Source organism: Myxocyprinus asiaticus, chromosome 6 (genome assembly GCF_019703515.2).
Source record: "Myxocyprinus asiaticus isolate MX2 ecotype Aquarium Trade chromosome 6, UBuf_Myxa_2, whole genome shotgun sequence".
In the NCBI taxonomy this organism is placed as follows: domain Eukaryota; kingdom Metazoa; phylum Chordata; class Actinopteri; order Cypriniformes; family Catostomidae; genus Myxocyprinus; species Myxocyprinus asiaticus.
The window spans coordinates 12,876,043-12,901,543 of record NC_059349.1 but is presented as its reverse complement, the minus strand read 5'-3'; the positions used below and the strand labels follow the sequence as shown (position 1 = coordinate 12,901,543).

The 25,501-nt window shown below is 37.4% G+C and overlaps 2 protein-coding genes across 2 annotated transcripts; one reads left to right on the top strand and one right to left on the bottom strand.

Annotated features, from left to right (window-relative positions):
* Positions 1 to 94: 94 nt before the first annotated feature.
* LOC127442103 (UAP56-interacting factor-like) lies at positions 95 to 12,827 on the bottom strand. Its single transcript, XM_051699879.1, has 9 exons — positions 12,645 to 12,827; positions 12,162 to 12,293; positions 11,630 to 11,847; positions 11,373 to 11,509; positions 10,163 to 10,226; positions 6,061 to 6,116; positions 5,864 to 5,938; positions 5,340 to 5,469; positions 95 to 1,760 (listed from the first exon to the last, which is right to left on the bottom strand). The coding sequence occupies exons 1-9, from the start codon at positions 12,715 to 12,717 to the stop codon at positions 1,659 to 1,661; spliced, it is 987 nt and encodes a 328-aa protein (XP_051555839.1). The 5' UTR covers positions 12,718 to 12,827; the 3' UTR covers positions 95 to 1,658.
* A 1,635-nt stretch (positions 12,828 to 14,462) lies between these two features.
* On the top strand, positions 14,463 to 23,879 carry cpdp (CPD photolyase). Its single transcript, XM_051700868.1, has 10 exons — positions 14,463 to 14,700; positions 14,820 to 15,154; positions 15,357 to 15,502; positions 15,639 to 15,821; positions 16,710 to 16,868; positions 17,710 to 17,908; positions 20,601 to 20,750; positions 20,864 to 20,985; positions 22,775 to 22,934; positions 23,289 to 23,879. Exons 1-10 carry the CDS (start codon positions 14,687 to 14,689, stop codon positions 23,435 to 23,437), a joined length of 1,617 nt encoding a protein of 538 aa, XP_051556828.1. The 5' UTR covers positions 14,463 to 14,686; the 3' UTR covers positions 23,438 to 23,879.
* Positions 23,880 to 25,501: the final 1,622 nt, after the last annotated feature.

Here is a 25,501-nt window from a genome sequence, read left to right as displayed (position 1 = left end):
TGTCTTCTGTAAGTGTCCAACCACTTTCTTACCTCATATTTGTATTGGGCACTCATATTGTGAGTAGTCTGTGAACAGTGTTGGCAGGCGGGGGGGGGGAGATATGGAGAAGGGAAAAGTGTGGAGAAAAATAAACTAGTGTTTGAGATGCACTAGTCACAGAAAATGAAGTGAGCCATGTTTTGTTCATTTAAATGGTGTTTGAATTTCATATGCCAATAGTTTTGTTACATTGCAAATTTTAATGTATTTAAATAAATGCAATATTCAAATTATAAATGGTGTTGCACATTTATCTAGAAACCATCTGTAATGTTTTTATCTCGGCTTTATACACCATAATTGTCCTTTTCACACTTTAAGTCTCACATGATTCCACCGTAGGCAGTGACTTCTACATACTGAGAGGAAACACATTTACAGTGATGTGTGGGTTCCTTCATACTTAAGTACACCAAGAATAGACCATATCATTAGATTTCAAGCATTAAAACAGGCAAACACCCCATATATTTTCTGATAATCCCACAGTTCACATTAATCCTTGTTTTGTTCAAGTGAGAAAATGTACATAGCAGATTTATGTGGTTGTACATGACAAATTGAATGATTCGTATCACTAAAAGATGTTGGCTACATTCAGAATGCCAAACTTCCCTCTTTATTTCTGCCATTCACAGGATCTACAGTATAATGTGTATAGTATGCAAAACTGGAAGGTATTCAAATATACAGTAAGTAATACAAAGTTCTGATTTCTATTTTGTGACTGGACTGTATACATTTTTACGCAAAATTGGATTCAAACTAAAATAACAGACTTATTTTACAAGCATGCAACATGATAGTCGTGTGAATGTAGCAAACTGCATTTTTTTCACATGCTATTTAAAAAAGTAGTATGCCGTATGCAGTATATACTTCACACCACTGAGTAAGCAAGTATTCCATTCCAATTTGAAACGAAAATTAATGAAGAGGATACAAAGTTGCTGCCCTTAAAATAGTCTGTTATGTAGCAAATACTTTCCATTTAGTGTCAAATTAAATTTAGATGCATCAGAGTAATATCTGCATTTAATATTCGTCGTTAATGGGTTGTTTTTCATATACAATTCTAAGCACTTTTCATTTTCACATAAAATAAAGAGACATCTGGTGCAAAACATGTTGCTTTTGTTTAATTGAAACATTATAAAACACCTCAAGTCTTTTTTTTTTTTCACTACAAAAGGAATGCAATCTTCGGCATACAACTGCTTTAGGGGGAAAAAACAAAACGAGCAAGGTCTACACAGAAAAGAATTAGGTCATTTCGAGCTGCAACCATATTGTGGATAAATATATGAAATAAAAAAATAAAAAACAGGCCTCTGTCAAATATCAAGGTTGTTTATAAGACAATACAATGTAATTGATATTGAGGGATGACAGTTATGCTTGCTTTGTGTGGAAAGGACAGTAGGCATTTAAAAAATGCCACTTCCAACTTCGTCGCAAAATAATCATCGCATCCACTTTCTGATAAAGTCTCTTTGTGAACAGCATTAGTTCATCTCTGGTCCTTATTTGGCTTTATGGCCCTGTAGGATTGGGGTGGCTCAGTGTTTGTGATGAGCAATAGAGGGACACGTGAACAGTGTCTCAAAAGTTCAGCTCTAGGCCACAGTGACGAATCGGCCTCCTTTACTGCTCTGTTGTGCTGCTGCCACACGCTGGTCCTTCAGAATGCGAAACCGCTCGTTTAGGGTCATTCCCGTCTGATAAAACAAGAGAAAAATCAAGGTGACGATCAGGTTTGCTAGAACAGATTTTGGTATCCATTAAAAAAACCTTCCTTTGTGTTCAAGAAAGTCGAGACGACATAAGGGGGAGTAAATAATGTGAGAATTAGCATTTTTGGGTAAACTATTCTTTAACATGATAATCACTTTCAATATATTCAATGTTTATTTGGACCCCATATATTTTAGACAGGATAATATTGTCATGCTATATGGCACACTTGCTAAAACCTCTCGAGAACTTCCCTGCACTGTGCGGATGGGACGTTGTCCCAGAACAGAGCACCCTCATCAGGACAAAAATGCTTGAGCACTGGATGAGGCAATCACTCACTGTGTCTCTCTCTCTCTCTATCTCCTACGGTATATCTTTCTCTCTACAGGCTTGAGTGAGAATAATGCATGCCAGGAAAATCCTGCCCACAATATAAAGCCAAATTAAGTTTTGGTTGGCTCCTATTTTAAAATGTATTTTTCTACCTTTGAAAGAAGTTGCATTCATTAGTATAATAGCGTTTGACTGCACTGTTACCACAGTATCATCCTTTTCTCAGAATACACCAAAACACACTTCATTAAAAAAAAGTTCAACCTGACTCAACCAATGTTTTTACGACCATTACAATTAAAGAGTCGTAATATGCCGCACTTACGAGTAGGGGTGTGTAAAAATATCGATTTTCTGATGCATCAAGATCTTGATGGCTGATAAATATTTACATTTCACTTACCAGTAATTGTGTAGTATACTGGTGGAGTATTCAGCAGTGAGATTCTTTCATTGCGTGTTAAGAGTAAAAGTTGTGCCATGTGTCCAAAGATGAGATCCACGCAACCTATTTATTATTAAATAATGTCTCTTTTAATACCTTTCTGTTCTCTGCAGTCAGTAGTTGATCAAAATCAACAAAAAACGAAACATTTTATTCTAATCACGCGTAGGACAGATGAGTTAAGCCATTCGTGTCCTGTCTCGTTAACATGCGCTCCTTTACAGATGCTCTTTACAGAAATGGCAATTTCCTTAAAGAGACAGTACCGGGTTTTAGCACGTATTCAACAAGACACTGTAAATACTTGTTAATAGTACAAATTATGCAATTAAACAATAAACATGTAAAAAATATATGAAATATAATATCATATTTATTGATTGAATACATGGATTTGTTCATTTTTAAAAAGCTTAAATGTGACCAAAATGATGAAAAACTAATCAAATATAATTAGTCAAATTAATATTTTCTTAATGTACCTAGTAAGAAGGTCCCCAGTATAATTAACAGCATTAGCTGATAGAGAATTCCTTTTATATGTAAGCAAAAGAAACATTATAACTAAAATATACCCATATAAATATGAATATATACCCATATAGATATCGAATCGGAAATCTGCATCAATACCAGCCCTACTTCCGAGCTGCTGGTTTGTTGTCAAGTCTAACATAGTTTGTGTTTCCCCATCCTTCAATAACAACCTCCTTGTAAAGCCTGCATTACTTTGTAACAGGTTGATGAGTAAATGTTGCCATTTTTGTGGCTCAGTTTCAATCAATGGTATTTTTGGACCTGAGAATATTTTTTGAATTCTGAAGGTGATACTCTATGTTTTCATAGTACAACTAAAGAGGCTGACCTTGTCAAAACAAACTTGGATGCTGGCTTGCAAAAGCCTGGCCTAACAGTTTAAAATATTTGTAAAGGTTTTACAGGCCCAACAGTCAAACAGATACATAGACAGCAGCTTAAAATTCTTATGTGCACTGCATTTGTATTGTTTGACCGTTGGAAATTGACATTTGGAGTTTGAAATCAAGAATATTCAGTGGCCTGTTTGAACATCAATGTAATGCTGTTCACATCATGTCTGAACTACTGGAATTACGAGACTGCAACTCATAGATTCTACTCGCAGCTGTTCACATCCTCCGACCTCGTAAGTTATTAATTTCTATGGCAACACTTAAAATGGCAAAATGGTTTTGTTGTTAATGACAACAAAATGTTTATCACTACATTAATTCACCTATGTTGATGCAAAATGTTTAAGAACAAACAAACAACAAAAAATGCTCTAGGCATCAATGGCATAATAAAATGGCATATCAAACCTAAAGATGTGTTTACTACCTTTAACTGTTAATGCCGCTGCCATACTAGCTCCTTTTTTTTCACTCAATTTGGAATGCCCAATTCCCAATGTGCTTTTACGTCCTCGTGGTCACCTTAGTCTGGGTGGTGGAGGACAGTCAACCCGCGCATCTTATCACGTGGCTTGTTGAGCGCGTTGCCACAGAGAAATGGCGTGTGTGGAGGCTTCACACCATCCACTGCGGCATCCACGCTCAACTCACCACGCGCCCCACCAAGAACGAACCACATTATAACGACCACGAGGAGGTTACCCCATGTGACTCTACCCTCCCTAGTAACTTGATTGCTTAGGAGACCTGGCAGGAGTCACTCAGCACGCTCTGCGATTCGAACTAGTGAACTCCAGGGGTGGTAGCCAGCGTCTTTTACCACTGAGCTACCCAGGCCCCATGCCATATTAGTTCTTTAACATGACGTCACGACTGTCAACTCGGAGCTTTCATAGAATTCCGAGTTTACAACTTGTAATTACCAGTTCTACAAAGAAATGGATGCTTTGTACAAGTCAGTATCTCATAATTATGTTAAAGGCTAATTTATACTTCCTGGGCAAACATGCTTCTTTTAGTTCGCCTAACAATGACTAAATGCAGTCATGTTTTTTTTCTGCCGAGGTGTTTGTTTGGTAATATTTTTCCTGTTCGTACACACCTCTGAATTTCTTGACTTATGAGAACTTGGCTGGTCGAAGAGCGTTGATGATTAGTTAAAACTAATCGTGGGTGTGTTTTGGACGTGACTTTATTTACAATCGCGCATGCCAGCCAAGTAATTACCTAGGTTACTATCATTAAAAATTGATAACTTTGCACTCTCTCTCTCTCAGAGATTGTCACAACACAAACTTCACAAAGACAGCGTGGCCACGACAAATGCATGGAGAGAGATTGCATTTTTTATGAACTCAGATCAGATAACTCGTCACCAAAAATGAAAGGGGCTCTGTAGCAAGTTTAATAAGGCAAAGCAGCGATACAGCACTAAAAGTGAGAGAAAAGAGAGAAAAACCTGCATTATTGGCATTACTTCTGTGGCTGGAACAGTACATTAAACAGCATCACTCACAACAAACTAATACTAAAACGGTGCCGCATGTAGTAGTGCTTTAGTTCATCCAGGAGAAACAAGTTTGGCTTCTTTCATAGTATAAATTAGATTTAAGTCCGACATGACGTGAACGCACCATAAGTCTACAGGATTTTGAGGATTTGATCATCAATTATGGAAAAACTGCAAGTCGAAAAGTCATTGATGGATGTAGCTTGAAGGTCTGGGATGAGTTACAATTGGAAATTTGGGTCTTGGTTTAGGGATTCAGGAAAAACCACAAAAATGTTATTCCTGACATGATCCCTCGTGCATGATCTAATATTTCTACCAAACGGAGGTCAGGACTTACCTGTTTTCCAACACTGTTGATATCAAACTGCAGGGTGACACCTTTAGGTGGTTTCCTCTCTGGCTCTTCTTTAGATGGAGATGACGAATGTGTTAAAGTCACAGGATGCAGGGACCAAGACTGGGCAGGCCTGGAGAAAAAGATACATATGCAGGTCTTATGTTATAGATGTGCCAAAACTCCTCCCAGCATTCAACACACGTTGAAAGGTATACCAAAGGTTAAACATGTCGAACTAAATTGACAAGCTTGAAACTAAGACGTGGTTTTGAAACGTGTGTGGCTTGTTATATAAGACCTTATCTATACATCTTGTATAGATGGCTATACCATTTAAAATACAAAAACTCCACCAATTACAAATAGACAACACCAATATATTTTGTTGTAGTCATTGCACATTATAGAAAAATAATCTACTTTCCAGAACATAGGTTTCCATTTAATATTTTGAACAACCACAATCTGTACAGTGTATTTACATATGTATTTTGAATCATGCATGTGTGTTTATGTAAACATACTCGGGCTGCGTTCTTGCTGTGGGGTTATCTATTGACACAGTGAGGATGCCACTGTTGTTTGAAGTAGTGCGCCACCTAGTGTAAAGGGAAAAAAATAAGTGAGTGCCCAATAGTAACAAACTTGTAAAACATTTGGTACTTGTAGTAATACAAATAAATTCAATAAATCTTGGTAACAGCCAAGGTATTTTACATACGAGGGAGTCATCTGTGTGGGTGGTGCGGGCTTTGTCTTCCAAACTTGTGCATGAACCTAGTGTCAAAAAAGTTCAATCACAATAAGTATGCAACAATTCTTGAGCATGATTTACTCAAGTAAATTCATGTCAAGTAATTACACATTAAGCAGTCGTTCACACATCTTTTTTTTTTTAAATATGCAAACTATGTAAACAAGCACTATATTGACTTCTTTGACCACTGCTTTTCAACATCTCGCACAGCATTTCTTGTGTAAAGTTAACAGAACTTCAACTTCTAAAAGCATGTCATGAGACACGCGCATTCTGTTCCATTTGTAGCTTTTTATTTCAACCCAAGAACGTGTTTGTTCTGAACAGCCCCTAACAGTCATGGGAAACCTCAAATCAAATGCTACTCAGGTTCAGCTGTATAACAAAAGTTTCCAAAGTCTAACAGACCAAACTTTAACCAAATGTTTAAACTATTTGCAAGTCACCATTTGGATTGAAATAATCAGACACGTAAGAGTCTATGAATGAATCATTATTGCAGTGATTAATATGTTTCAGCTAGCAACAATTCTTTTAACCTAACTGATGCAGTGTGTAAATTCTCATTTCTTAAACAACCATGTCGGAAGACATATCCTGTGGTCGTGGAAAAGATGTTACTGTGTTTCAGAAGGGGCAAATTATTGGCCTGCATCAAGCAAAGAAAACAAATAAGGAGATTGCTGAAATCACTGGAATTGGGTTAAGAACTGTCCAACGCATTATTAAAATCTGGAAGGATAGCGGTGAACCGTCAGCTTTGCGGAAGAAATGTGGTCAGAAAAAAATCCTGAATGATTGTGATAGGACATCACTGAAGTCACGTCATAAAAAAATCGACGGTAGAACTCACGGCTGTTTAATAGTGAAAGTAAGAGCATTTTCACACTCACAATGTGACGAGAACTTACAGGATTGGGACTAAACAGCTGTGTGGCCACAAGAAAGCCACTTGTTAGTGAGGCTAATCAGAAAAAAACTACTTCAAATTTGCTAGGGAGCATAAAGTTTGGACTGTGGAGCAATGGAAAAAGGTCATGTGGTCTGATGAGTCCAGATTTACCCTAATCCAAAGCGACGTGTGCATCAGGGTACAACCCTTGGCCAAAAGTATGGAAATCACCACACTCAGATGTTCACCCAGTTTTTTACTGCATAGCAAATAAACAAAATCACAGATATGACACAAAACAATTTTTGTTTAAAAGCTGAACATTCTGGCTTCGTGAAACATCCCTCAAACTAATCAAATTACATTAATTAAAATAATGGCATATTTTTTTCCAGATCATGATGGAATCATGATGGAATCACTCAATGTTGAGGAAAAAATTATGGAATCACCTTGCAAATTGCATTTCTAAAACAGTTCCGGCACAAGTCTAAAAATGCAAATTAGTCTGCAGTTAAAAGAGAGTGCTTACAGACCTAAACGAGCCGTTGGACTTGGCTAATTGAAAGGACACATGGACCCTACCAGCAAGTTGCCAATTGAAACAATGGAAAGGATTATAAAACTCCTTAAAGAACATGGAGTGTGGCAAAAGAAGTTGGTTGTTCCCAGTCAGCTGTGTCTAAAATTTGATGCAAGTATAAACAAAATGGCAAGGTTACAGAAGGAAAACATACGGGTAGACTAAGGAAGACGTCAAAGCATCAGGATAGAAAACTCAAAGCAATATGCAAATGAAAAACAACTGGGCGGAAATAGCAGTCAATGTTTGCGACAGAACTTTAAGAAGTCGGCTTAGTTAAATGGGATTTACATATAGAAAAGCCAAACAAAACCAGCACTAACACCCAAACAGAAGAAAACAAGGCTACAGTAGGCTAAAGAGAAGCAATCATGGAGTATGGATGATTTAGATGAAAGTGATATTCAGTGATGAATCACAAATCTGCATTGGCCAAGGCGATGATGCTGGAACTTTTGTCTGGTGCTGTTCTAATGAAACATATAAAGATGACTGCCTGAAGAAAACTATCAAATTTCCCCAGTCATTTATGATATGGGGTTGCATGTCAGGTACAGGACCAGGGGAGATGGCAATCATTACCTCAACAGTCAATGCACAGGTGTACACTGAAATTTTGGACACTTCTCATTCCATCGATAGAAAATAGGTTTGGAAGTCATTTTTCAGGATGATAATGCATCTTGCCACAGAGCAAAGAGTGTTAAAGCTTTTCTTCAGGAAAGGCATATCAACTCAATGACATGGCCAACAAACAGTCCGGATCTCAATCCGATTTAAAAATTATGGTGGAAATTGAAAAAAAATGGTCCATGACAAGGCTCCATCCTGCAAAGCTTGATGGAGAATACTGTTTTTCATTAGTGAAGTCCATGCCTCAAAGAAATCAGGCTGTCATAAAAGCCAGAGGAGGAGCAAAAGTACTAATTGTGATTTTTTATTTTTTTTTGGATGATTCCATAATTTTTTCCTCTTCTTGATCTGGAAAAAAAAAAACATGCCATTAATTAAAATAATGTAATTTAATTTGTGTGAGGGATGTTTCACGAAGCCAGAATGTTCAGCTATTAAACAAAAAATTTGTGTGTCATATCTGTGATTTATTTATTTGCTACGAAGTAAAAAAGCGCAAGTGATGCACCAGTCATGCATAGTGCCCACTGTGCAAGCCTCTGGAGGCAGAATTATGATCTGGGGTTGCTTCAATTGGTCAGGTCTAGGATCAGTAACATTATGCGGCAATAAAATGAAGTCAGCTGACTACCTGAATGTACTAAATGACCAGGTTATCCCATCAATGGATTTTTTCTTCCCTGATGGCACGAGCATATTCCAGGACGACAATGCCAAGATTCATCTGGCTCAAATTGTGAAAGAGTGGTTCAGGGAGCATGAGGAATCATTTTCACACATGAATTGGCCACCACAGAGTCCTGACCTTAACCCCATTGAAAGTCTTTGGGATGTGCTGGAGAAGACTTTGAGCAGTTCAACTCTCCTGTCATCAAAACAAGATTTCGGCCAAAAACGAATGCAACTCTGGACGAAAATAAATGTTGTGATGTTGCATAAGGTTGTCGAAACAATGCCATGACGAATGCGCACCATAATCAAAGCTAAAGGCGGTCCAATGAAATATTGACAATGAGTATGTGACTTTTTTTTGGCCAGGCAGTGTATTAAAGATTGATATGTTTAATATGTAGGATTAAACATGAGAAAACTGTCCTGAAAGTCTGAGCTCCTGAAATAATATCTAGTGATGTCTGGTTCATGAACGGATCGTTCTTTTGAACCGGTTCTTTTCAGTGAACGAGTTGAACCAGTTCACCAAATCTGAATAATTTAAAACACTCCCGTCACTAATAATAGCATATAGTGAAACTATTGTTAATATATTGTTCATTCTTGAAATTTTCTCTCACCATATTTTTGTCAACAGTATTTTTTAATTAAAACCATTTGATTAACGTCATGATGTTATTAGTATAGTCTTCGTTATCGTTGACAAAATAAAAAAAACATTTGTCAATGGACTCCATCATTAATTTCATTGAAAAGATTAACACTGACACTGACAAATATTCTGTGTACTGTATACATAACACACACACACAACACACTAACGTAAATGCATTAAACCACTTTCCTTTATCGGTGTAAGTTCATAAACGACTTAAGAATAAACAGATCGACACAGGCACTTTTTTTGCCCATTACCCGATTTCACATTGCATGTAAACACATTTATCCGTTTTCTTACAGGCTTATCCAATGTATGCAAATGTTGGGCGCATGCCTCTTTACATTTTGATGTCAAAAGCAGAGATTAACTCGATTATTTGAAATCTCATGTAAACAGGGTTTTCTTGCATTGGCTGATTTTTAAAATAAGACGATTTTTGAGAATTATCAGCATATTAGTGCATGTAAACAGGCTCAGTGTAGACCTGAAAATACTTTTTTGCCAGAAGGAATTTTCCATCCTAAATATGCATGCTCTAGTGACAAAAGCTTCTGCGCTTCTCATTTGCCTCATGCTCTCATCTGCCATCATCTCTGTGGGAAGAACAAGATAATTGGCTTCGTACCTTGAGACCTCTTCTGAAGAGAAAGGTGGCCTGCCGAGCTTCTCTTTGTGTTTGCTGAGCATTCCTGGAGTAAACACCCAACAGAAGATGAACAATGATACCTTGATTCTTTAAAACCATTAAAGACAAACATTTATACATCATATAACAACTTGAAAATGTTAAATGTAAAAAATGTTAAAACGAACAACAAAAGACTTCGGTCACAATGTCTAAATGAAGTATGAAGACCCTTCAAGTCAAGCTTAAATTATTCCATTTACTTTCTTAATGCACGTTTCTGGTCTCATTGTACACAATTCAATATGCTACATAGACCTACATCACTTTAAATTCTGACTTTTAAGTTTCATCTTTGTCTTATCTGACCATAAAATCTCTTCTTGCGATTCATTTTCATTTTTCATCTGTAGAACTGTAGAGTTTCTGTAGACTCAGAATTAGTTAAGATTCAGAGTACTTTCACAAGACACTGACTACGTTTACATGGACACCAGAAAGCAGCTCACTGCGAGAAAGCAGTGTTCCCATTTTCAGTAAGCAGCTTTCTCCACAGCAACGTAATTTCTCCACGACGCTGTAAATAACGAACATGGTATCCAAGGAAGACTTCACTCTTTTATTCTCTGTTGTTTCGCTTTATTTCCAGATATTCCAGAGTTATTGCTGTGTTTGTTTCCTTAACTTTAGTGCGATATGCAGTGGAATTTCGCTGCAATAGTGGGGATTCCCTTTACACAGAACTCTGGGATTCCCTCAACGTATAAGCGCATGCAAAAGTGAGGGACCGTCGATATTTTACATTTGCGTTTATAAATGAGTATAGTTTATAGTGTATCTGCTTTTCCCAATTTAGTCCCAGAAATGTTGAATTATTTCAGCTGTATTGACTTGTTGTTGGGCTCCATCCTATGACCGGTCTGTTCCACGCACATGCGAACCCCTCAAAGACCTGATAAAATGCTGCTTATGTGTTTACATGACCACATTAATCCGTGTTGTCCGTGAGATGTTAAACCGCTTTCTCTTAATCCCTTAAGCGGCATAAGGAAATCGGCATTCTCGTTCAAATGACGTTTCAGAATGCCGCTTTCTGCAAAAACCCTGGAATAAACCGTTTTCTAAAGTGTATGTAAACGTGGTCACTGTACATAGTAACCATAGAGCTTCAGCCTTCATCTCCAGCTTTACAATAGAAAACCATTCTCACCATTTCCTGTGCAGCCAAAAAGGTCTGTGTGAAACTGTGCCCTGAGGTTTGTGCGAGTCCAACTGTCGATTTGGTCTCCTCTGGAACTGCCACTGTCTGTGCTGGGTGTCACGTCGTGGGACAAATGGCTGAGACCTCTGAGGAAAGACAAGTGGAAAAAGTTACACCTCACTTCATTCACACACTTTGATGACCCCCAAAATAATCACTATCCTTCCGAACAAATCCAGCATTCCTGACATCACTGGTTCTCATACCAGGTTAAAAACTGCACTGTTTGATGCCCGCCGGTTTGGTTTTGACCGGTTCTGAGCGGGTCTGTTCTGGGCAGTTCGGTTGAGTGGACTGACACCTTTAAGAAGTGCAGCGCTCTTCCTAGCTGCTAGCCCAGTGATGACACCCTGCCCACGACGTCTGGCTACTGTGGGTGGAAGATTACGGTTCCGACCGGAGCGTTTGTTTGAAACACCAACACCTACAAATGACAAATAAAAAATACCATTCTTTCAATGCAAAACCTTTACAGAGTTGCGGAAACGAAGTAGAAGCTCTTTAGATAAGACTGAACTAATTTGCATACAATAAATAGTTGATGTAACTGTCAATGTTCTATTATATTATGCCCGTTGACAAAGCTTTGTTTAAGTTTAGAGCATAAGCCTAATGCTTATGGAAACACCACAATCTTTTCAAAAGGGAGTAAAATATAAATGTATATGGGCTCTATAATAAATCCTGCAACAATAAACAGTAAAAAAAAAATAATAATAATAATGTTTAGGTACAGACCTCTTTTAGATGACACTACAGCTCTTGCTCCATTTTTCTTCCCCTGGGTGAAGCCACCTTTTACTGGGACTCTGCGTTTTGTCTTCGGGCCCTGCATTTGTTTCTGTTTCTTATTAAGCTGGATAATATCATCTGTGAATAAGATGAATCTGACACATCAAATGACACACTCATGGACTGTACTATTAAACACCAAGTACAAACAACACCAAGCAAATTACATCAAAACACAATTTTAATACAAATATCCATGAATTCACTAAAACTGACAAGACATGTGTATTGAAAATCATATTATGGTTTCAAACACCAGTGAAGTTTGGTAAATCACAGCCAAACTATCACAGTGTATCTAAATGTGGTTACTCGCCAATAAAACAAAGTCGTAGTACAATATCTAGAATCAGGTTGTTATGAACAAGAGATGCAAATTACAAGACTGCTAATACGCTACCGTGGCTATCACAACACGTTCGACCTTACCTAAAGACATGTCAACTTTATCACGTCCCTCTGCACTCCCTCCACCGCTCGATTTAAAAGTAGACTTGCTCATTATTCAATTCGCTCTATGTCATATATGAAAAACCAAACCACAGCCCGCCTTCACGAACCAACAATCTAACCAACTCGCAAACTAGCAAGCTTTCACTGAGCCTTCGACGTTTCTGCGCCTGCGCAAATCTACGCACGTCAAGCTGGGGCCCTTGGGAAATGTAGTTTATTGTTACATTTCATACGTTGAGACACAGTGCTGAATGTCGTCACTGTTTTAAATCTACTGAAAGTGATTATTTTAATCCTACTACCTGACAGATACCACTGAAATATGTGCCCTAAAATATTATGGTGTGTTCAAGTCATGTTGAAATGATCGTATTTACGAATTTAGCACACATGAACGCCCTCAAAAAGTTGTAATACCGAGGTGAAAATCTGGATTTTCTTCGAGCCCCGACTTTCCGTTTTGGGGGTGTGTCAATTTAAAAAACAAGCAAATTGTTATTGGACATAATTCAGGTTAACTTGTCTGTACAGTTCAGTTTGTATGCATTTTTGTACTGTTAATGAAGAATAACGATAAAACTTGCCAGATAATAAGCCTCATTTAGCTAGTCAATGCAGTGACAAGGGTTTGCAACAAAACTACATTTCCCATCATTATGTGTGGTTGCGCAAGGATGATACAATAGATAGATGAAGCATTAATTACACACCTAATGCCTTTGTTCTTCATTTTGTTGCATTGGTGCTTAAAAAGCTTCCTGCCTTTGCTAGTAAGTGAAAAGGAGAGAAAGAAATATCAAATTGCAAAATGGGTCCGTTCTATCCGAGTAAAATAACTTGAACACACATCACATATTATTTATGATTTTTGACCTCATAAGTACAGCCTCTTTAAAGAAGTGTTCCAGGTTCAATACAAGTTAAACTCAATCAACAGCATTTGTGGCATAATGCTGATTACCACAAAAATAATTTCGACTCGTTCCTCCTTTTCTTTAAAAAAAAAGCTAAAATCTGGGTTACAGTGAGGCACTTACAATGGAAGTGAATGGGGCCAATTTTTAGAGGGTTTAAACAGAAATGTGAAGCTTATAATTTTATAAAAGCACTTACATTAATTCTTCTGTTAAAACACATGTATTATTTGAGCTGCAAAGTTGTTTAAATAGTCATTTTTACAGTCATTTTAGGTTTAGTTGACATTACATCATCATGGCAATGAAGTTGTAAGATTTTATATAACTTTACACAGAAAAGGTTAGTAAGTGATTTTATCACACTAAAATCATGTTTACATGCATATTGTTTACATCTTGTGGTTATACTTTTGAAACAATGAGTATTTTAACGTTTACAGATTGGCACCCATTCACTTCCATTGTAAGTGCCTCACTGGGACCCAGATTTTTGCTTTTTTATAAGAAAAGGACGGGATGAGTCAAAATTATTTTCTGTGTTAATCAATATTACCCCACAAATACTTTCGATTGATCTTAATTTGAACTGAACCCGGAATACTCCTTTAACAGTCTCTAACAACAACAACAACAACAACAAAAAGAGTCGGGGAGTGGAACGCCCCTTTTTCAAGGCCTTCAGAAACTGTATCCAATCAGAAACGCGCTCGATCTGTCAATCATTTGCGTGTTAGTAATGGCTGACATCGGGTTGGCTGACATGTCTTTACAGGGCGGGGTTTTGGAGAGAAGGCGTGTGTTTGACGTCAGCAGAACGGCTGGAAATCGTCTTTAAAGCGCCTTTTAAGTTTAAACTACACCTCATTTCCAACTAAATAAAAAGGCCCGATAACTTCCCGGAAACCATGTTTAGTAGCATGTAAACGAGCGTTAAATGACGATAACTTCGCTTTTTGTTTTTGTAAATATATCTGGTAAGCCCCGCCCATGATGGCCAATGAGTTACAAAACACTGGAGGTCAACTGCACGTGTGAGAAGTGTGCAGCAGCACGATAAATGATCTACAGACTTTTCCTTTCAGGCTTTTGGAAAGTCACTGTATGCTTCGTATTGGGTAATGCATAAACCATCGCTTTCTTCAATTAGCTCTTTTCGTAATGCATTGTTTTGCTGATGTATTTAAGTATTTAGTTGAACTGATCTGATATACCTTTACTTCACATATATTTCTAGATTGTTGTCTACTCGCATGAACATAAGATACAGCGGAAGAGAGCTGCTCGGTGCCATCAGAGGTCCAAACACACTTGTACATCATATCACCATGTCTGCGAAAAAGCCGAACCTGAAGCGCAAGAAAGAGTCGCCCAGCAGCAGCGCTGCAAAACAGTCGAAGCTCACAGGAAGAGAGTCCGGCTGGCTGGAGAGAGAAGTGGCCGAGCTCCGCAGAGAAGCGCAGGGATCCAAATTCAACAAAAAGCGCCTCCGTTATATATCCGAAACACAGAAAATCAAGCAGGGGTCTGATGGAGTGCTGTACTGGATGTCCCGGGACCAAAGAATACAAGGTAAACATTTATAGAGAAAGAGAGGTTGCTTTACTGACGACCCTACTGAGAAAAAAGGTGGTTTAAGATGGTCTCCTTGAAAATTGCCCAAAACCCTTCTGAAACCAGCCTGACCAACTTCGTTACTCTTAGATTAGGGAATCAATGCAACTACAATTCAATAGCTTTTTATTGTTTACTTTGTTTATTTACTGTGTTTCAGATAACTGGGCTCTGATCTATGCTCAGCAGCTGGCCATGACTGAGAAACTTCCTCTGCACATCTGCTTCTGCTTGGTGCCTCGATATTTGGATGCCACATATAGACAGTATGCGTTTATGCTGAAGGGACTGCGTGAAGTGGCAAAGGTCAAGCTCTATATATCTCCACTGAGTCAGTCTGAGAGCTTAAATGCGTGCTACATACAGAGAATAGACAAACCTGATTTTTGCAAATTCTTTTGAAATTACTAATAGTAATTTTTCCTTGAATCCCTCTTTACAGGAATGCAAAGGCCTGGATATTCAGTTCCATCTACTGTCAGGAGAGCCTGGGCACAAACTGCCGGCCTTTGTTGAAAACTGGAAGTTTGGAGCAGTTGTGACTGACTTTAACCCACTAAGAATCCCTCTTGAGTGGATCGAGAGTGTTAAGAAAGAGCTTCCATCTGACATCACTTTCATACAGGTGTGACATTCAGCAGATGTCTTTGAGATCTTTTTAAGATGTTTAACAGATGTTAATTAGAATGTGATGCTTTCCAGAAGAAAAGATCCAAAACTGACATCTCGGAGATGTAAGTGTGCTATCTGGGTATAATGTGCACAGTATGCACAGATTATAGTATCCCACAATTAAATGCTTTTTGCATTTCCAGTGTGACGAATGAACTGTAATAATGTAATCCAAGTTTTTTAACATCCCTTTCTTGATTCACTATTTCAACTTCAAACTGCAAAGAATTAAGATGTTTCTTGCATAAAACTGGATTTATAGTGCAAAATATTTCCCATTTTCCCCCAAAATTAATCCCATTTTCATTTACAACACTGAGTGACGATTGCTGAATTAAAGGTGCATTCAGGAATTTTTTCCTCATTAAAAAGTTTAACACCTAAAGACTTGAATTGTAATTTTGCAATATATTTATGAAGTCATGAGCCACTCACATTAAAATGAAGACTCCAGTCATATCAGTAACCTTATAAAAGCTGTTTTATTCTACATGGAGAGGGTCCGCACATGGGGGCTGCCATGTTAGAATCATATGACCAGCCGAATACTACTCACTTAATCTCAGTAACCGTCCTGTTATCTGACACTTTCACTCACTGATTAAAGTAATCATGGCCAACTGAATACTAAATCTCTACAATGGCATCTGAAACTGAAAATGATGCGTCCATGATGACACAAAGTCAAAAGTTACTAAATGCACCTTTAAACATGCATATATATATATATATATTAAATACTACGTAGTATAAAGTCTGACTGCACAGTATTCAGTAAGTGGTAAGCTAGTTCCATTCCATACGCTGCCCATTTTACATTCTCATACTACTTTTCATTAAGGTTGATGCTCATAATGTGGTGCCATGCTGGGAGGCTTCTGGAAAACTGGAATATGGAGCCAGGACTATACGGGGAAAAATCAACAAACTTCTCCCAGAATTCCTCACAGAGTTCCCGCTTGTGGACACGCACCCACACTCTGCTTCTCGTACAGCTGAGGTTTGAAAAAGAGCTTGCTTCATCGGTAGTTGAAGTCCATAAAGCACATTTGCTGTTTCTCAAATGGATTATGAAAGTTAATTTTGTTATACTATACTGAATGTTTTCCACTGTAAACATTTTGCTGGACATTAAGCCTGCTTGCATGCACAGCAAAATGCTGATTGATAGTGATAGACCAATATAACGGCCAAGGCGATTAATCGGCCAATATTTGGCCATTTTGCGATTCTCAGCATTGGCCAATAACTGTGTTCACTTGGCTGATTAACAGAAGTGTTAACTTTCCCTTGTGTCAGTTCCAACATTTACAGTAGATTGGTAAATGGATAGTCAACACTTTCTGTTTTCAAGTTTTTATTTTTTTTTCTTAACGTTTATGCAAATGTGAGTAATTGTTTCACTTTAGAAATTTTGTGTACATCTGATTTGCTGTTGTTAAATTTTATGTTGGCCATCAGCATTCTGCTCTCCAGATATCGGTATTGACCATTGAAAAACCCATAATGGTCGACCACTAATTGATAACTCGCAAAAATCAGTTTGTTTAAAAAATCTGACAAAGCAAGAAAACCGTGTTTACATGAGATTTGAAGTAATTGAGTTATTCTCTGCTTTTGACGTCAAACCGTGAAGAGGCATGCGCACAACACTTTTGCACATTGGATAAGCTGGTAAGAACGCTGGTAAAGGTAATACTCCTTATGCCATTTATGACCTTAGAGCATTAAAGGAAAGCCGTTTAATGCGTTTACATGAACACACATGTTGTTGGCATATTAAGCGTAATCAATTTTAGAATGAACATGTAAACCCACTTATTGTCATCTCTCTCTTTCAGCCAGTAGATTGGGAGGAAGTGCTGTCATCTCTCGAGGTGGACCGCAGTGTCGGTGAGGTGGATTGGGCTCAGCCCGGCACCTCTGGTGGTATGGCCATGCTGGAGTCCTTTATAGAGCAACGTCTGCGACTCTTTGCCACCCACAGGAACAATCCCAACTGTGACGCTATCAGCCAGCTCTCCCCCTGGATCCACACCGGTTAGTTTGCACACTGGACCCTTATTCAGGGATCCCAAATTACATATTTACAGACAATTATTATACAAAAAATGCATTATTAAAAACTGGCAGCTGAAGTTGCCATAAAAGTACAAAAATACAGTGACAGTAGTTTGTGACATTTTTAGGCATTACTGGATGACAATTTGGTGACTGTATATTTTTCTTTCTGTCTATTAATTATTAGAACTAGGTTTTACCGATTAATCTGTGCAGATAGTTGCTTTTTGGAATGATTTTTTTTTTCCGGCAAAAAACAATCCCTATATATTTTTATTCAGTTAGAACAGTTTGGTTCTGCAGTATAACAGCGGCTTTTAGAGGTAAAGTAACAACAATTAATTTGATGTATCTAAATCTTTTATTATTGACAATATTCATCCACACATCCACATCTTATTATTTTGACTAGATAATCATGTGTTCTAAATTGAACAAACGAGGACATGCAAAGAAAAATGTGACGACTGTATTTTCCGGAAACAAAGTCGCACCTGACTATAAGTCGCACTGGGTCAAAATCGTTGTTGCGTTGTTGAGAGAAAAAAAATCGCATCTCTGTATAAAGGTCTTTTCACACCTAACGCAATGCGATTATGAGAGGCGAATCACAGCGAATGGCACTTTCCCATAGAAAGCTAAATGAATGTTCGTTGTTAGCACATTCACGCATTTACAATAGGTGGCGCTAATCGACAAGCAATTTTACCCCGGTACGGTAGGTGGCTCAACGCACCTTTGAGCTGGTCTGCCCTCCGCCAAGGGTGAGAATAAATAACCACTTCACAAGTCAATGAGAACAAATGAGAAAGAAAAGCAAACGATTCTCTAGTGAGCAGATCGAAAAATAAAACGCATCTCTCTACCAGTTGAAGCAGCAATGACGAGGAAGAAGAAAACTTTCAGTACACTTTACAAACTATTTCAGTTCACCAGCTGGACAAGTTGACTGTATTATCATGTGTTCACAGTCTGAGGGGTGATTAGAAAGAATCAAGTGTAAAAAAATAGTTTAAAGGTTAAAACATGTTATCATTTGGAACAACACTGATTATATGCAACTGTTACGCATACTGTATATACTAGTGTTAAGAGCATTTCTTTAAAATCACTGCGTAATGCACACTCATATAATGACTGTACTTGTGTTATATTTGTTAAAAATCCTGCATGTTACTAATTAAACAGTGCAAGCAATAAAACACAGATCTCACCCAACAAAACTTATCTCAAGTCTGATCCTTTATTAGATACTTTAATACTGATAACGACTATTAAAAATAGTACAGCAATAATGATGTAAGATAAAAGAAAACAATGTAATTTTAACAATGTAAAAGGACATCAACATAAATAAGGTAATTATTTTTACTTTGAAAAAATACATTAAAATATTTATACATTTGAAATTCACCAATCAGCAGGTTTATATGGTAGTTTTTACTTTTTACATTTGTTCAATTATAATTAAAGGTAGGCCGATATATCTGTTTAACCAATTAATCGGAGCTGATAGCTGCTTTTTGGAACCATCGGTTATCTGCAAAAATCTATGCCGATAGTTGCCAGTATTTTTATTTATTTATTTTTTCGTTCCTCAATCTTTCATAATTGAAAATATACATCCATAGTTTTACCCACACTTCAGTACATATTTTGTTATTTTGATTAGATAATCAAGTGTTCTAAATTGAACTGAGGGCATGCAAAGAAAAGTGTGACTATATGAAAGTGTGCCCCGTCAGCACATACATTGTCTCCAACTTGATATCTTCTGAATAATAATAAAACGTATTCCTCATTAAACCTCATCTGGTAAAGTGTATATATAAACAAAGCCCTTCATCTGGTCAATATATAGGCTATGAAAAGCTTAATTTGCTTATTACTTAATACAGAGCATTGTAAGGGAGCCAAATCTCCGTTATTTTAATATAAGAGTCTCTGGTGTGTTTTATAGTTAAAAGCCCCGCATTATGCACCAAATCGTTATATATATTTTTTTCTGATTATTATTGGGGTTTTGGCTAAACAATTAACTACATCTTTGATTTTATTTATTTTGAACTCTTGTATCCTCTGTGTTTGTGCCCGTCATGGTATGGCAAGACTATGAAATTGTTTATAAATCGTTCTATAAATTGGTTTTAAAAACTATTGGCTAATTAATTAGTTAACAGCCTTTTTCCCCACCGTAGTTATCGCTATAGGCAAAATCCACTATCGGTCGACCTCTAGTTATAATTACGAAAATTTTATAGTGTAGGGTTAGAATTTTTTGTCTCCTTAACTTTTTGGTGAAGTTATAATCAAAACACAAAGCACCTTTCTGTAATTATAGAGTTGTGATGGTAACAGTAATATGTGTTAATCTATACTAACTGGTTTTATTAAAGTCCAAAAAATTATTTAATATGATTGAATCAACCTAGCTACATTTCTAGTAAAGTACTGGGTCAGAACAGGTAGAAATAGCTCTTTAAGGTAACAAATGCACATTTTCACTTTTTTAGTGTTGGAGAAATATGCTAATTATTAAGCCATGAAACTGCTTATTTTCTTGTAGAAGCAGTTAAGAGATGATTATCTTTAGGAATGTGCTGAAGAGGTTTGATACAGTACTATCGACTAGAGTGGACCTATTGTCTTTTTCTTCATTTTTCGCTTGAAGGTCAGTTGTCTGCTCAGCGTGTTGTGAGGCAGGTGAAACGAGAAAAGAACGCCAGTGAGTCTGTGGCCTCATTCACTGAGGAGCTGGTGGTGCGCAGAGAGCTCGCCGACAACTTCTGCTTCTACAACAACAACTATGACAACATCTCAGGTGAGCGGTGTGGTCCATCACTTTGATTCCACACATTTACAAGCTTATTCCAGGCCTTGTGGAATGTGTTAGAAGGTGGTCTGTCATTTCTAATGTTTGTTTATTTTGCCTAGGTGCCTATGATTGGGCAAAGAATACTTTGCAGCAGCACGCTAAAGACAGCAGACCATACGTTTACACAAAAGAGCAGCTGGAGAACTCGAGGACCCATGACCAGTTGTGGAATGCAGCACAGGTAACTACAACCTAATATAGCAGTCTGTATTATAATATTTTAATTATTGTTCAAGTTACAGCAAGCTGCTAAAAAGCTATTGCTGGTATATTATGTCATTATACTCAACTCCTAATCGGCAGTATTCAAGTGTCTGTGTTTGATGGCATCTGAGGATGCTCCAAATTATTTTGGAATGATGTAATTTCGTGGAGTAAAGTGAACTAATATTGTCTTCAAAGTATGTAGGGAGCAGGGAACACTGCTTAGGGACCTTTTTAACCCTACTAGGCTGTTCGGTAATTTTTTACCAATTTCATTTTTTATTTTATTTTTATAAAAATGGTTTCCTCAGTCTGAGTGGTTCAAAACTTGGTGACTTTATTTAGATATGCAATCTGAACAAAACATAAATAAACTGACTTCATTCGATGAGTCGAAGTGGTCATAAAAAAACACGCGACACCTTGGCTGTAAGCGGTCAAAATTCACAGACCATAGGAAATGAATGGGAAAGACCCTAACACAGAGCAATTTTTTTGTATATGTGTTTGTAACGGTATAAGGACGGGCAAGGAGGAGGCAGGAACCAGCTGAACAGTAAACATAAAGTTTAATAAGGAACTCAACATAAAACAAACACAGACACACATGCAACGCGGTCACGTGCGTCTCTCCATCCCTCAAACTGGCGCCTCCGCCATCCTTTATCTCGCTCTCCCGCTGATCAGCTGATTCAGCACTGGCTGTGCATTATCACGGCACGGCCATGCCCTCCTCCTCATCACAGTGTTGAATTCAGTCTATATATCGGCCTCAATGCTGAACAAACACACACACAGAAATGAAGGGGTGAGACTACAAAACATCCAGAGTGCAAAAGATTCACACCCACTTACACACACACACACACACACACTTTTACACACACAGAGAGAGAGAAATGAATGGGTCTGACTATGACACAGCCAGAATGCACACACACACAAACACACACACAGTCCCAATTACATACAGACCCCCCCAACACACACACACACAGAAATGAATGGGTGGCACGCACACATCAAAGAGATCAAAGAACAGTCTAACCCCATTATATGTGGTTAGGTGCCTTCCAGACAAAACACTGCACCTTTTTGTTATGGAAACAAAGAAACTTTCCCGCTGCTCCGAGTTATAAATGTGGCGACATGGGCATTGCTCACAGTTCATTCTGTGACAGCTTCATGGCGAAACGCTATACTGTTCATGAGACCCTGGAACAATTGCTTGACTCCAGTGGTGAACACTGCAGATGCACTACTGGCTATTTTTGTCACAACATGATTTTCAAGTCATATTATTTTTCTTTTTCTCTCCAGATGGCAGCAGTCTGCCCCAATACATGACACATTCTCATATTTTCTTTGTTTAAACCTATAGAAGTATAGATATTTACTGTAGTGAAGTTGCTTATTTGCATATGCAAATGATTGTGAAATTGAAAAATGTACATGTAAATAAGATCTAAATAACCTAAAATCCCAAAAGAAGTGCATCATTTTATTGTTACTACTTCAGGGAAGTTAGTGTTATATCATTTCATTTAAAAAAAGGGGTACACCTTTATTGTATCCAGTCAAAAATGACCGCAAACAGCCAAGGTGTTGACCATTTTTGAACAGCTTAGGAGGGTTAAGCTCTTTATAGCTCGCTTAATGTGGTTGTTGTACACAAGTGCGTGAAACCTCTGTTGCAATGCTAGACAAAAACGGTCATCGATTGTCTGTGTATTATATGCATTGAAGTTTGCTCTGGTGTGTTGTAGCGTCAGCTGGTGCTTGAAGGAAAGATGCATGGCTTCCTGCGTATGTACTGGGCAAAGAAGATCCTGGAATGGACTGCGTCTCCTGAAGAAGCCCTCTCTATTGCCATATATCTCAATGACTGCTATTCTTTAGATGGATGTGATCCCAATGGATACGTGGGTGAGAAACATTAAAACATTCATGATGATGTTCTTCGCTCTAGCAGATTAAATGCATTCTTATAATAATGTATAAATGTACTGTAAAGTAATACACTTGATTCTTTAGATTTGTTGTTTTATGAATGCAATACATCGAAAAAAAATCGATTTGGCCCCTTTATAATTTTGAAGGCTTTGAAGGTATATTCTTAACAAACCTATAAAAGATCATGTAAAGGGGTATTGTAATAAATTAATACAATTTCTAGTCTATTCAGAAGTTCATGATAGCTAATGCATTAACTAATGTTAACGAATGGAACCTTACTGTAAAGTGTAACAAAATATTTTTGCTCTTTAATATTCTACACAGGTTGCATGTGGTCCATCTGTGGCATTCATGACCAGGGCTGGGCAGAGAGGCCCATCTTTGGGAAAATTCGTTATATGAATTATGCTGGCTGCAAGCGGAAATTTGATGTAGCACAGTTTGAGAGGAAGTATGCTGCAAAAAAGGCCTGAGACTTCCAATATCTCTTGTTTCATTCAAGTGAATTTCTGAGCAAAAACTGACATGTATAAAAGTCAAAGTTCAGTTTGTACTGGTTTTAAACTTGATTTACATGGCGGACATTTTTCTCAGGTGAGGGGACGATCATAAAAAATATACTGTATTTGTCATTTATTGTATAACCATGTTGGTCTAAATGAGTTATTGTTTTTATTGTTTTCTTTTCAAGTCTTGTTTTTACATGTTGTAACTTGTTCTACTGATATTGCTCCGATTTCAGGGATCATAGGGCCTTAAATTTAGACAGATTTCATGTTGTGATGTTACATACATTTGCAGACTGCAAAACTGCATTTGTTGTACTGTTATGCTTCTTAAATGTTTTGCATTTTTAAAGTACTCTGCAGTGTGATGGGAAGGATATAATCCCACAAAAATAAAACACATTTTAGTGATACATAAATTTGTCGCATTGGCATTTTTGTTCCTGTTATTAGTAAAGTTGTTTTGGATTGAAAGTGTCTGCTAAAAGACAACTAACCCCATATTTTTCTCAAAGCTGTTAATACTTCATATAGTTGTAATGCTAATAGCGCCCTATGCATCTAATTGCTTCCAATTCAGCAACAACATCAAAAAGTCCAATAAAATGTAGGAAAAAAATTTGGAGGTGAACTTTTGAAATGGGAGGCTTTGTAATCGTTAAAGCTGAAGTATGTAACTTGTGCTGTGTTAAAATACTTTCTTCTATCCCAGCTTAATATGCAGAGACAACTAGGCTATAAGTAGCCATTCTTCGGTTAATTTTCTCAAAAACTGTAAATACTGTGTTTCTACTATGAAAATTGTTCTGTTTTGAGTGACCCACTTAGACCCACCCCAACAATGGTACTCAACCAATGGCATGCGTTGGGGGCGGGACTATTTCGTTGTTTGACCAGCGGCAGACGGGGGACATATTCAGAAAGCTGTTTTGAAACCAAAGTTTATTTTTGCAATTCTGTTAGTTGGTGCTAGTGAGAAAAGACATACTTCAACTTTAACCACTTCACTGATTTATTCCAGACAGTTGAAGGTGATAACATAAAAAATGAAAAACACACAAAAAGGGACTGGTGCTTTATCAGCCAACATTCACATTAATAATTTCTTGTCCTCAAGATCTGACTGTTAAAAACAAAACTACCAAGACCTCTCAAAGGAAGTTCCTCTCTGTTTTCAAATTGCTGGGACCAGATCGTCTACACCCGCTATCGAATAGGTCACTCCAGGATGACACACAAGTTTTTAATATTGGGAGAAGATTCACCAACATGTACCTTCTGCCAGAATCCATTATCCCTGAAACATGTTTTATTAGACTACTGGTCTTAACCCCATGAGAAACCTTTTTTATTCAGTCAGCACTCTGGAAGAAATTTTTAACAAAGTCAAACCGAATGCAATTTTAGAGGTTTTTAGGAAAAATAGATTTTAAAAACCTTTTATAGAATTCCTTACACATTTCTCGCCATGGAAATAGCCATAGAAGCTGGCATGGCATTAAAAACAAACAAACAAACAAACCAAGACCTCTCACAGTGGGTGGGAAAAACAGTCTGTTATTTCACCAACCTTGAAAAGTGTGTGTTGCATAATTATTAGATCTTTGGTGTAGTTAAAAGATAATTTATAACTAATTTATACTTTATGCCAAAAGAGCAACTTTTTAAAAACTGTATTACCTGTATTTACACAGAATGTTTTATCTTCCATAGATCTGAGTGTTGAATGTAAAATCCCTTTTGCCTTTTCTTACCTCATTCTCCCCAGCATAAGGCTGAAATGAATGGTTTTGGAATGAGAAAAGAGATCAATAGTTCTTGCAATATATCAGAGTTTGGCAAACCAACGTCAGATTTAAATCTGTTTTACAATTACACTCTTGATAGAATTATGCTTGTATCTAGGCAGTGATATCAGACAAAATTACATTTTAAGATATTACAGCAGGCTATAAAATGAGTGCAATGACTTTACAGTGGTTTAAACAGTTGTTACAGTTGTTTAAACCAAATCTTACTATTTCAGGATTA